This window comes from Lampetra fluviatilis, chromosome 36, assembly GCF_964198595.1.
Source record: "Lampetra fluviatilis chromosome 36, kcLamFluv1.1, whole genome shotgun sequence".
Lineage (NCBI taxonomy): Eukaryota > Metazoa > Chordata > Hyperoartia > Petromyzontiformes > Petromyzontidae > Lampetra > Lampetra fluviatilis.
In genome coordinates, this window is record NC_136310.1 from 9,270,403 (window position 1) to 9,283,280 (window position 12,878).

The following is a 12,878-nucleotide window of genomic DNA, read 5'->3' on the forward strand; positions in this document are numbered from 1 at the left end:
ACACTACACACCCACACACTAAACACCCACACACTACACACCCACACACTAGATACACTACACACCCACACAGTAAACACAAACATCCTTCACCCAAAACTGACCTCTCTCGCACCACGCCCTGCCCCCAACTCACGACACCACCACCACCACGATGCCATCACCACCCGCCCCTGATCCTTGCCCCAGATTCCCATCACCCACCACCACCACCTCCAGCCCTGTTCATCTTCCATCCCCCACTGCGTCTCCTCCCCGTGTATCCTCCTTTGTCCCCGTCTCCCCATACACCCATCTCTCACTCCGCCGTGTCCACATCTTCTGCACTCGTCTCTCGCACCCCCGTCTCCCCCACCTGTGTCTCCTACGGCGCGTTTCCATCTTCCACGTGTCTGTGTTTGTCCTCCCCGCCACCCCACCGGTGGTCACATCTCCTCCATGTCCCTCTCCCACATCTCCTCCACGTGTCTCCTCCATCTCCTCCACGTGTCTCCCCCCCAGCTCCTCCACGTGTCTCCCCCCAGCTCCTCCACGTGTCTCCCCCCCAGCTCCTCCACGTCCCTCTCCCACATCTCCTCCACGTGTCTCCTCCCAGCTCCTCCACGTGTCTCCCCCCCCATCTCCTCCACGTGTCTCCCCCCCATCTCCTCCACGTGTCTCCCCCCCAGCTCCTCCACGTGTCTCCCCCCCAGCTCCTCCACGTGTCTCCCCCCCATCTCCTCCACGTGTCTCCCCCCCAGCTCCTCCACGTGTCTCCCCCCCAGCTCCTCCACGTGTCTCCCCCCCATCTCCTCCACGTGTCTCCCCCCCAGCTCCTCCACGTGTCTCCCCCCCAGCTCCTCCACGTGTCTCCCCCCCCATCTCCTCCACGTGTCTCCCCCCATCTCCTCCACGTGTCTCCCCCCCAGCTCTTCCATGTGTCTCCCACCCCCCATCTCCTCCTCCACGTGTCTCTTCAAAAGTCTCTCCCCCATTGTGTCTCCATCTCCCCAACGTGTCCCCCCACCCCCCTCTGTGTCCCCCCACCCCCCTCTGTGTCCCCCCACCCCCCTCTGTGTCCCCCCACCCCCCTCTGTGTCCCCCCACCCCCCTCTGTGTCCCCCCATCTCCTCCATCATCCCCTGCACGTGCCCCCCCCCCCTCAACACCCCCGCCCTCCTCATCGCGTCCCTCCCACCTCGCCATCTCCCCGCACCCACAACCCTCTTGTGTCCCCCATCTCCTCCACGCGCCTCTCCCAAACTTGCGCATCTCCCTCTCCCCCTCCGGTCGCCGTGTTCGGTGCGAGTCACCGGCGCGGCGGCACGAAACCATGAACGTCTCCGCGGGCGGCGCGTCGCCCTTCCTCCCCCTCGTGCCACCGGACGAGACCCCCGTGCCGCCGTGGTGCCGGGCCGCCCTGTGCGTCGCCTGCGTCCTCTCCTTGCTGGGCTCCGCGCTCCTGCTGGGCACGTACGTCGCGTGGCCCTCTCTGCGCACCCCGGCGCGCCGCCTCCTGGCGTCGCTCGCCGCGGCGGATGCGCTCACGTCCGTCGCCTACCTGTACGGCGCGTTGCGGCAGTTCCACGGCGACTCGTGGGACTGCGCCCTGCAGGGAGCGATGTCCTCCGTCGCCAACTCGGCGTCGTTCTTCCTCACCGTGGCCATCGCCCTCCACCTGCACGTGACCATCGTGCGCGGTGACCTTCGCATGGCCGAGCGCATGCACGTGTGGCTGCACGTGGTCAGGTGAGTTTGGACGGGGGTGGGTGCTGGAGACGTGGGGAGGTAGATGGAGAGGAGACGGAGAGGCCAAGGGGGAGAAGGACCGCTGTTTATTTGCTTTAAATATAATTTGATTTGGCCAGTGGGTGAGGCCCCCACTGAGCAACGTAGCTATTCTTTTACGAAGCGACCTGTGGCGATCACTAATGACAGCCCAAACAAGTCGCGTATCATCATCATCGTCGTGTGGACATTTGCAGCAGCCAAATATTCTCCAAACGCGTGACGTTGATCCTAAATGTAGAGTGGTGGGGGGGATGACCGGAGGACCCGGAGAAAAATCCACGCGACCACGAGGAAGGAGAGCGAGAGAGAGAACGACACGCAGACTCCCAATATACGGCAGCAGGCGTCGTCAGGTCCGAGATCGAACCCACGTCCTCCTGCATACCAGGCGAGGGGGGTAACATCTCGCCACGGCGCGCCTTGGCAGAACCCACTGAGAGTCTTGAGACTTGCTGAGGCTTTCCTGGGTTCGACGAGCGGAATGGCGACGTGAAGAAGAATGTTCGTCGTCGTCAGCAGGCATGACGTGCTGCCATGTTTGCAAATCGCTGTGGTTGTGATGGCCGGGCGTGGAAGCAAGCGGGGTAGCTGACTGCGCTCCGAATCACGGCCACCAACACCGGGCACCCCCTTCCCCTAGGTCGACTCAGTCTCAAATTAGTACCTACTGCGGTGTGTAGGACACATCGACACTGGGGAGACAAAGGCGGCCGGACGTGGTGCTGGTCACCCACCCCTCCTTGTGTGCCGTACCGGCCATTCTGTGAAGGCTACACGGGGGATGGTGGTGGGGGGAAGAATCTATTGTCTTTGCTGATTGTGGCTGTTGTATGTTCGCTGTTGTGGTCACCAATTGTTGTGGTTCTGGTTGCGCTTGGTGAGTCGTATGGTTTGTTGTGATCGCCGAGCCGGGCCACGCTTACCTGTGGCCCCCTACCCAGGCCACGCTTACCCGTGGCCCAGCACGGGTAGGGGGAAGTCAGTGGAAACAAAGAAGGCGGCACGGCTCGGGATGAGCGGGAGGGAGGGAGGGGGAGGGGCGGAGAAACAACGAACGGGCCACGATGGTTGATGGTGATGATGAGAGAGTAGTGTTGATGATGATGGGAGGATGATGATGATGACGATGATGAGAGGGTGATAGTGATGATGATGATGGGAGGGTCGTGGTAATGGTGAGCGTGATGGCGACAATGAGAGGGTAATGATGATGATGGGAGGATGGTGGTGATGATGATGAGAGGGTAGTTCTGATGGTGAGAGGGTGGTGGTGATGGTTGATTGTGTGGTGGTGGTAGTTCTGGTTGTTAATGATGATCAGGTTGGTGGTGGTGGTGATGACGGTGATGATGAGAGGGTGCTGGTGATTGTTGATTTTGTGGTGATAGTTCTGATTCTTGATGATGATGGTGGTTGTCAGCTGGCTCGTTCCCCTGGTGTCCACCTCGCTGGCCATGTCGCTTGGCCACCTGGGCTACGACGGCTCGGCCGTGTCCGTGGGCTGGTGCTGGGTGCGCATCGACACCTCGGGGGCCCTCCTCTGGATGCTTCTCACGGGGAAGCTCTGGGAGCTCCTCGCCTACACGTTGCTGCCTGTGCTCTACCTGCACACCGCGTGCCACATCCGCAGAGTGGTATGCGCACGGCTCACCTGCACGCCCGCTCACCTGTACGCCCGCTCACCTGTACGCCCGCTCACCTGTACGCACGCTCACCTGTACGCACGCTCACCTGTACGCCCGCTCACCTGTACGCCCGCTCACCTGTACGCACGCTCACCTGTACGCACGCTCACCTGTACGCACGCTCACCTGTACGCACGCTCACTTGTACGCCCGTTCACCTGTACGCACGGCTCACGCGTACGCCCGCTCACCTGTACGCCCGCTCACCTGCACGCACGCTCACCTGTACGCACGCTCACCTGTACGCCCGCTCACCTGTACGCACGCTCACCTGTACGCCCGTTCACCTGTACGCACACTCACCTGTACGCACGCTCACATGCACGCCCGGTTACCTGTATGCACGCTCACCTGTACGCCCGCTCACCTGCACGCCCGCTCACCTGCACGCCCGCTCACCTGTATGCACGCTCACCTGCACGCACACCTGTACGCACGCTCACCTGCACGCCGCTCACCTGTACGCACACTCACCTGCACGCCCGCTCACCTGCACGCCGCTCACCTGTACGCACACTCACCTGTACGCACGCTCACCTGCACGCCGCTCACCTGTACGCCCGCTCACCTGCACGCCCGCTCACCTGCACGCCGCTCACCTGTACGCACGCTCACCTGCACGCCCGCTCACCTGCACGCCCGCTCACCTGTACGCCCGCTCACCTGCACGCCCGCTCACCTGCACGCCGCTCACCTGCACGCCCGCTCACCTGCACGCCGCTCACCTGCACGCCGCTCACCTGTACGCCCGCTCACCTGCACGTCCGCTCACCTGCACGCACACTCACCTGTATGCCCGCTCACCTGCACGCCCGCTCACCTGCACGCCCGCTCACCTGCACGCCCGCTCACCTGCACGCCCGCTCACCTGCACGCCCGCTCACCTGTACGCACGCTCACCTGTACGACCGCTCACCTGTACGCACGCTCATCTGTAGAGCTCACCTGCACACACATTCACCTGTACAGCTCACCTGTACGTACACTCACCTTTACGGATCACCTTTACACACACACTCTCACCTGCGTCTACACCTGCCAATGCTGCTGATGGACGATTGGATGTCGTGAGAGGCTGGCGACGACATTTGAGGTGACGTCACTTTTCCGTGCCCCCCCCCCCTCCGCCCATCTGCAGCGCAAAGACCTCTCTGAGTACCGCTCACTACTGCATTCGGGGGGGCCCCACGCACGCGGCGCTGCGGGGGGCTCGGGGGCCCGCGGGGGTGTCCCCGCCGGGGGTGGCGGTCCCGGCGGGGACGGGAAGCTGGTGCTCATCCCCTTGGTGTTCGTGGCGCTGCGCGTGTGGAGCACGGTGCGCTTCTTCCTGGCGCTCACGGACTCACCCGCTCTGCACCACCCTGCACTCGTGCTGCTCCACGTGAGGCGCCCTGCACCCTGCACTCAGCACCCTGCACTCAGCACCCTGCACTCAGCACCCTGCACTCAGCACCCTGCACTCAGCACCCTGCACTCAGCACCCTGCACTCAACGCACTGCAATGAGCGTCGAGTGTAGGGTGCAAAGTGATCCACTGGTCACTCTGCACTCAGCGCCCTTCACTCAGCGCCCTTCACTCAGCCCCCTTCACTCAGCCCCCTGCCCTCGTGTGTGGTGGTGCAGGGCGTGGGGAACTCGCTGCAGGGCACCGCTAACTGTGCGCTCTTTGTGTTCTGCACGCCGCCTGTGAGAGCGCGACTCTTCAACGCGCTTTGCTGCCGCAGCCGACGCCCCCACAGGTATGTACCAGGCTCCCCGGTGTGGCCTGGCTCCCTGGTGTGGTCTGGCTCCCTGGTGTGGCCTGGCTCCCTGGTGTGGCCTGGCTCCCTGGTGAGGATTGCCTCCCTGGTGTGGACTGACTCCCTGGTGTGGACTGGCTCCCTGGTGTGGACTGGCTCCATGGTGTGGCCTGCCTCCCTGGTGTGGCCTGGCTCCCTGGTGTGGCCTGGCTCCCTGGTGTGGCCTGGCTCCCTGGTGTGGTCTGGCTCCCTGGTGTGGCCAGGCTCCCTGGTGTGGCCTGGCTCCCTGGTGAGGATTGCCTCCCTGGTGTGGCCTGGCTCCCTGGTGTGGCCTGGCTCCCTGGTGTGGCCTGGCTCCCTGGTGTGGCCTGGCTCCCTGGTGTGGCCTGGCTCCCTAGTGAGGATTGCCTCCCTGGTGTGGACTGACTCCCTGGTGTGGACTGGCTCCCTGGTGTGGACTGGCTCCATGGTGTGGCCTGGCTCCCTGGTGTGGCCTGCCTCCCTGGTGTGGCCTGCCTCCCTGGTGTGGCCTGCCTCCCTGGTGTGGCCTGCCTCCCTGGTGTGGCCTGGCTCCCTGGTGTGGTCTGGCTCCCTGGTGTGGCCTGGCTCCCTGGTGTGGTCTGGCTCCCTGGTGTGGCCTGGCTCCCTGGTGTGGCCTGGCTCCCTGGTGTGGCCTGGCTTCCTGGTGTGGCCTGGCTCCTTGGTGTGGTCTGGCTCCCTGGTGTGGCCTGGCTCCCTGGTGTGGTCTGACTCCCTGGTGTGGTCTGACTCCCTGTTGGGGCCATGCCCTCCCTGGTGTGTTCCACCCACCTTGGTGTGGCCTTTCCCTCCCTGGTGTGGCCTCCCGTCCCTGGTGTGTCCTTACCCCTTCCCTGGTGTGGCCTAAAAAACCCACCCTGGTGTGGTTCCGTGTGTGAGGCGGTTGATGTTGGGCTGTGAAGAGATGAGTGGACAACTCCTGACCCCCCCCCCTCCCCCTGTGGGTCCCTGCTCCCCCTGCATCCTCTCGTCCACCCAGGGGCCGCCATTTGGTGCAGGAGATCAGCGGCTGAGAAAGCGAACCCAGAGGGATCCAGAAACTCAACGATCTGGTTGGGGCTGTAAGACTGGCCCCTGCCAATGTTATCGATCACCGTACACCCAGGAATGCCTCGCCGAGTCTCAAGACACACGCACAAAGATAGACGCACCAAAGAAGACAACGTTATCCCCCTCCCCTCCTCGGTGTGAGGCTCAGTCGACCCCCTATAGGGGAGGCGCAGGACCTGGTTCAGATAATCGTCACTGGTGTTGGTGACCGTGAGTGGGAATCGAACTCAGGTCGCCGGATTCAGAGTGCACTACTGTCACGCATAGATACACACACACACACTCACGAAGACAAAGATTCTCTGTATCGTCTGGAACAGGCTGTTGGGGAAAGTGCTGTTAGCAAGCACCGATGAAACCTGGGACGGCACATGAGGTGGTGGGTGACCAGTACAAACACCCGGCCGCCTTTGTCTCCCTAGTGGTGATGTTTGCACACCACACTAACTGCTACACTACCGCTCCCGTACGCACACGCAAAGACACAGGACTGAAGTGACGTCATTCGAGTGTCTGCAATTTGACGATAGTCCTTTGTCCGCAGAAGCCTCACCGAGTCTCAAGACTCTCTGCCAGGAGGGTCTCGCTACGTTGAGATCTTTGGCCAGTTCCGTTCTGGGCTTGTGTGGAAGGACACAGGAGAACCCGGAGAAAACCCCAGCACACATACAAAGCAGATAACACTCACAGATGTGCACCGGTAGATTCAAGTGTCCACATGCTGTGCTTGTACTACCATCTACGCAGCCAACTCGTAGCCCTGAGTCTTTACCAAATGTTGAGACACTGGTCATGGAGATCTATGAACCTGAAGTTCGTCTTTTATATGCTTGTGTTGTTTTTTAGTTTTATACATATCGATCTTTTACACCGATTGTGCTGGTTCCGATATTAAATCGTGTACGTTCACACTCACGAATCTTTGTCGGCTCGAGTGAGAAACCAAACTTGAGTTTGACGGGCGGGTGGGTGGGTGGGCGGACAGGTGGGAGGGGGGTTGGGGGGGATGTGAGATGTGAGTCGTAGGGGGACCAGGCCAAGGTCCTGGGTGCGTGCGACCACGCCACGAGGCAGTGACGTTACAGGAGGTCGACGCCATTGCCGCCATTGTTCCGTCGTCGTGTCGCAAGAACGAGGTTTTTGCCGGTGGCAGCGAGCGACGGTCCACGATTGCGTCGCGGTGTGCCGATAAAGATTTGACGGGGGGTGCCAACCGAGGTTCAAATGATTGACCCAAGTCATTTGATAGGCCCGATGGGGCGGATGTGTTCCCGCGACGCGGTGACGTGCTTGCCAAACTGATCGTCCGCAACTTTTCCAAACGTTGGGCACCGTGTGAGCAAACGATACTCGTCGCCTTCAACTAATTTTTACGAAATCGGACGAAATGGGGGCAGTGAACGTGGGACACCACCGAGAGACGAGAGACGATTCGTTTTTTTAAATATTTTTTTTACCCCCCCCCCCCGACCTAAAATCGTTGCCAGGATGGTGACAGCCCTGCAGGAGGGGAGTCGATGCGTTCTGACCTCGCTCGGGAGATTTGTGGAAGTACTAGAAGCCAGACCGTGGAACGGCGAGCGCCGCTAATCGCACTATCCCACCAGACCCGATAAACTAGCTCAGATATTCTTTATTGCAGAGGCCTGCGGCCCCTGGTGGCCTTTAGTGCGGCCCCTGGCGTGTGGTACCCCGACAATAAACAAGCGTGAAAACACCCCATCAACATCGTGCTGTCAAACCCCAATGGTTTCAAACGTGTGGCAGACCTCACACTGATGATCTTAGCCCACCAGAGCCTAGCCCAGCCACGCTAGCCAAGCAGAGTCTAGCCCAGCAGAGCCTAGCCCAGCGGAGCCTAGCCCAGCCATGCTAGCCCAGCGTAGCCTAGCCCAGCCATGCTAGCCCACCAGAGCCTAGCCCAGCCACGCTAGCCCAGCGGAGCCTAGCCCAGCCACGCTAGCTCAGCGGAGCCTAGCCCAGCCACGCTAGCCCAGCGTAGCCTAGCCCAGCCACGCTAGCCCACCAGAGCCTAGCCCAGCCACGCTAGCCCAGCGGAGCCTAGCCCCAGCCACGCTAGCCCAGCCACGCTAGCCCAGCGGAGCCTAGCCCAGCCACGCTAGCCCACCAGAGCCTAGCCCAGCCACGCTAGCCCAGCGGAGCCTAGCCCGAGCCACGCTAGCCCAGGCACGCTAGCCCAGCGGAGCCTAGCCCAGCCACGCTAGCCCACCAGAGCCTAGCCCAGCCACGCTAGCCCAGCGGAGCCTAGCCCGAGCCACGCTAGCCCAGGCACGCTAGCCCAGCGGAGCCTAGCCCAGCCACGCTAGCCCAGCAGAGCCTAGCCCAGCCACGCTAGCCCACCAGAACCTAGCCCAGCCACGCTAGCCCACCGGAGCCTAGCCCAGCCACGCTAGCCCAGCAGAGCCTAGCCCAGCCATGCTAGCCCACCGGAGCCTAGCCCAGCCACGCTAGCCCAGCGGAGCCTAGCCCAGCCACGCTAGCCCACCAGAGCCTAGCCCAGCCACGCTAGCCCACCAGAACCTAGCCCAGCCACGCTAGCCCACCGGAGCCTAGCCCAGCCACGCTAGCCCAGCAGAGCCTAGCCCAGCCATGCTAGCCCACCGGAGCCTAGCCCAGCCACGCTAGCCCAGCGGAGCCTAGCCCGAGCCACGCTAGCCCACCGGAGCCTAGCCCAGCCACGCTAGCCCACCGGAGCCTAGCCCAGCCACGCTAGCCCACCAGAACCTAGCCCAGCCACGCTAGCCCACCGGAGCCTAGCTCAGCCACGCTAGCCCACCAGAACCTAGCCCAGCCACGCTAGCCCAGCCACGATAGCCCACCGGAGCCTAGCCCAGCCACGCTAGCCCACCAGAGCCTAGCCCAGCCACGCTAGCCCACCGGAGCCTAGCCCAGCCACGCTAGCCCAGCAGAACCTAGCCCAGCCACGCTAGCCCACCAGAACCTAGCCCAGCCACGCTAGCCCACCGGAGCCTAGCCCAGCCGCGCTAGCCCAGCCACGATAGCCCACCAGAACCTAGCCCAGCCACGCTAGCCCAGCAGAACCTAGCCCAGCCACGCTAGCCCACCAGAACCTAGCCCAGCCACGCTAGCCCACCGGAGTCTAGCCCGGCCACGCTAGCCCACCAGAGCCTAGCCCAGCCACGCTAGCCCACCAGAACCTAGCCCAGCCACGCTAGCCCAGCGGAGCCTAGCCCGAGCCACGCTAGCCCAGCAGAGCCTAGCCCGAGCCACGCTAGCCCAGCAGAGCCTAGCCCAGCCACGCTAGCCCAGCAGAGCCTAGCCCGAGCCACGCTAGCCCAGCAGAGCCTAGCCCAGCCACGCTAGCCCAGCAGAGCCTAGCCCGAGCCACGCTAGCCCAGCAGAGCCTAGCCCGAGCCACGCTAGCCAAGCAGAGCCTAGCCCGAGCTATGCTAGCCCACCAGAGCCTAGCCCACCATAGCCTAGCCCAGCAGAGCCTAGCCCAGCCACGCTAGCCCAGCAAAGCCTAGCCCAGCCACGCTAGCCCACCAGAGCCTAGCCCACCAGAGCCTAGCCCAGCCACGCTAGCCCACCAGAGCCTAGCCCACCGGAGCCTAGCCCAGCCACGCTAGCCCACCAGAGCCTAGCCCAGCCACGCTAGCCCACCAGAGCCTACCCCACCGGAGCCTAGCCCAGCCACGCTAGCCCACCAGAGCCTAGCCCAGCCACGCTAGCCCACCAGAGCCTAGCCCAGCCACGCTAGCCCACCAGAGCCTAGCCCACCGGAGCCTAGCCCAGCCACGCTAGCCCACCAGAGCCTAGCCCACCGGAGCCTAGCCCAGCCACGCTAGCCCACCAGAGCCTAGCCCAGCCACGCTAGCCCACCAGAGCCTAGCCCAGCCACGCTAGCCCACCAGAGCCTAGCCCAGCCACGCTAGCCCACCAGAGCATAGCCCACCGGAGCCTAGCCCAGCCACGCTAGCCCACCAGAGCCTAGCCCAGCCACGCTAGCCCAGCCCAACCTGCTAGGAGGGTGTCCGGCTGCTATGCGTGTGCGCTATGCCGCATGTCTCGTGCTGTTTGCGTCGCCATGGTGATGTTTACATTGCGGGTCTGGATATCGTTTTGAGTATTGTGGTTGATTTGTTTATTTCTGTACGCTTTCTGAAAGATATCGTTCGTGTCTATCCTCGTGAGTTGTTTAACCTTTAACCTCCATAACGCATCGCAATTGCCACGTCGTATTCTACTTGGGGGCCGTCCATAAATGATGTCACGAAATTTAGGACGATTTTTTTACCCCTCTCCCCCTTCATCACACAACGTCACAAAAAGTTAGACCCCCCCTGAAATATGACGTCACAACGCTCTGCCCCCCACCCTTCCAAAATAAAAAAATGCTTCAAATCGCCTTAAACTATTGTCATTGTAGTGCGTATTTAATGTGGCGCTGAACTCTGATGTTGTAGGAGAAAACATTTATTAAAAGTCTATTGAATTAATTCGAACGTTTTGTCTATATTTATTTAAAGGTGCGCATTTTGATGTGACGTCACATTTCTCAACCCCCCCCCCTAGGTGCGTGACGTCATTTATGGACGGCCCCTTGGGTAATAGTGGCTAATAGTGGAGGTGTGCATCCCAATGTGCCTGCTGGTAAGGGAAATATCATACAATAAGAAGTTTTTTGCGTTGCATCCTCTTAATTGTTTATTAACATCTGTTCTGTAAAGCTGATGAGTTTATGACTTAATGACTTGAAATTCTCCCCCGGATAAGATTGGCGTCAGATTCAAATTCTGAATATTTTTACTGGAAGAATCCGATGAGCTGTAAAGCTCTTAATCACGGATGTCCAATTGAAATCAACCACCCGCCCCCGAGGTAAGATGTCCACCTGCTTGATATTGAACTCCCAACCCCTCCACCCCCCCCCCCCCCTGGTTAGATAGCCACCAGAATCACATATAACCCCCACCCCCTAGGTAAGATGTCCGCCAGCTTGACATTTAACTCTGGCCCTAGGTAAGATGTCCGCCAGGTTGCCATTGAACTGCCCCCTGCCCCCAAACCCAGGTAAGATGGTGACCAGGTTCACATTGAACCCCCCACCCACACCCAGGTAAGATGGTGGCCAGGTTCACATGGAACAACCCACACCTACACCCAGGTAAGATGGTGACCAGGTTCACATTGGACCCCCCCCCCACCTACACCCAGGTAAGATGGTGGCCAGGTTCACATTGGACCCCCCCACCTACACCCAGGTAAGATGGTGGCCAGGTTCACATTGAACCCCCCCACCCACACTCAGGTAAGATGGTGGCCAGGTTCACATTGAACCCCCCCCACCCACACCCAGGTAAGATGGTGGCCAGGTTCACATGGAACAACCCACACCTACACCCAGGTAAGATGGTGGCCAGGTTCACATTGGACCCCCCCCCACCTACACCCAGGTAAGATGGTGGCCAGGTTCACATTGGACCCCCCCCACCTACACCCAGGTAAGATGGTGGCCAGGTTCACATTGAACCCCCCCCACCCACACCCAGGTAAGATGGTGGCCAGGTTCACATGGAACAACCCACACCTACACCCAGGTAAGATGGTGGCCAGGTTCACATTGGACCCCCCCCCCCACCTACACCCAGGTAAGATGGTGGCCAGGTTCACATTGGACCCCCCCCACCTACACCCAGGTAAGATGGTGGCCAGGTTCACATTGAACCCCCCCCCCACCTACACCCAGGTAAGATGGTGGCCAGGTTCACATTGAACCCCCCCCCCCCACCACTTACACCCAGGTAAGATGGTTGCCAGGTTCACATTGAACCCTCCCCCCCACCACTTACACCCAGGTAAGATGGTGGCCAGGTTCACATTGAACCCCACCCACACCCAGGTAAGATGGTAGCCAGGTTCACATTGAACCCCCCCCCCCCCACCCACACTCAGGTAAGATGGTGGCCAGGTTCACATTGAACCCCCCCCCCCACCCACACTCAGGTAAGATGGTAGCCAGGTTCACATTGACCCCCCCACCCACACCTAGGTAAGATGGTGGCCAGGTTCACATGGAACAACCCACACCTACACCCAGGTAAGATGGTGGCCAGGTTCACATTGAACCCCCCCCCCCCCCACCTACACCCAGGTAAGATGGTGGCCAGGTTCACATTGAACCCCCCCCCCCCCACCACTTACACCCAGGTAAGATGGTTGCCAGGTTCACATTGAACCCTCCCCCCACCACTTACACCCAGGTAAGATGGTGGCCAGGTTCACATTGAACCCCACCCACACCCAGGTAAGATGGTAGCCAGGTTCACATTGAACCCCCCCCCCCACCCACACTCAGGTAAGATGGTGGCCAGGTTCACATTGAACCCCCCCCCCACCCACACTCAGGTAAGATGGTAGCCAGGTTCACATTGACCCCCGCACCCACACCTAGGTAAGATGGTGGCCAGGTTCACATTGAACCCCACCCACCCCCAGGTAAGATGGTGGCCAAGTTCACATTGAACCCCACCCACCCCCAGGTAAGATGGTGGCCAGGTTCACATTGAACCCCCCCCCACCCACACCCAGGTAAGATGGTGGCCAGATTCAC

General features: G+C 61.1%; 1 protein-coding gene across 1 annotated transcript; it reads left to right on the forward strand.

The window, feature by feature from the left end:
- Nucleotides 1–1,205: 1,205 nt before the first annotated feature.
- GPR157 (G protein-coupled receptor 157) lies at nucleotides 1,206–7,178 on the forward strand. The gene is made up of 5 exons (XM_078873454.1): nucleotides 1,206–1,728; nucleotides 3,191–3,404; nucleotides 4,594–4,836; nucleotides 5,079–5,194; nucleotides 6,213–7,178. The coding sequence occupies exons 1-5, from the start codon at nucleotides 1,313–1,315 to the stop codon at nucleotides 6,244–6,246; spliced, it is 1,023 nt and encodes a 340-aa protein (XP_078729580.1). The 5' UTR covers nucleotides 1,206–1,312; the 3' UTR covers nucleotides 6,247–7,178.
- The last annotated feature ends 5,700 nt before the right edge of the window (nucleotides 7,179–12,878 follow it).

Coding starts and splice junctions, on each gene's coding strand:
- GPR157 (XM_078873454.1), top strand. CDS start 1,313: ATGAACGTCTCCGCGGGCGGCGCGTCGCCCTTCCTCCCCCTCGTGCCA. Junction 1,729..3,190: donor GTGTGGCTGCACGTGGTCAG/GTGAGTTTGGAC, acceptor GGTGGTTGTCAG/CTGGCTCGTTCCCCTGGTGT. Junction 5,195..6,212: donor CGCAGCCGACGCCCCCACAG/GTATGTACCAGG, acceptor TCGTCCACCCAG/GGGCCGCCATTTGGTGCAGG.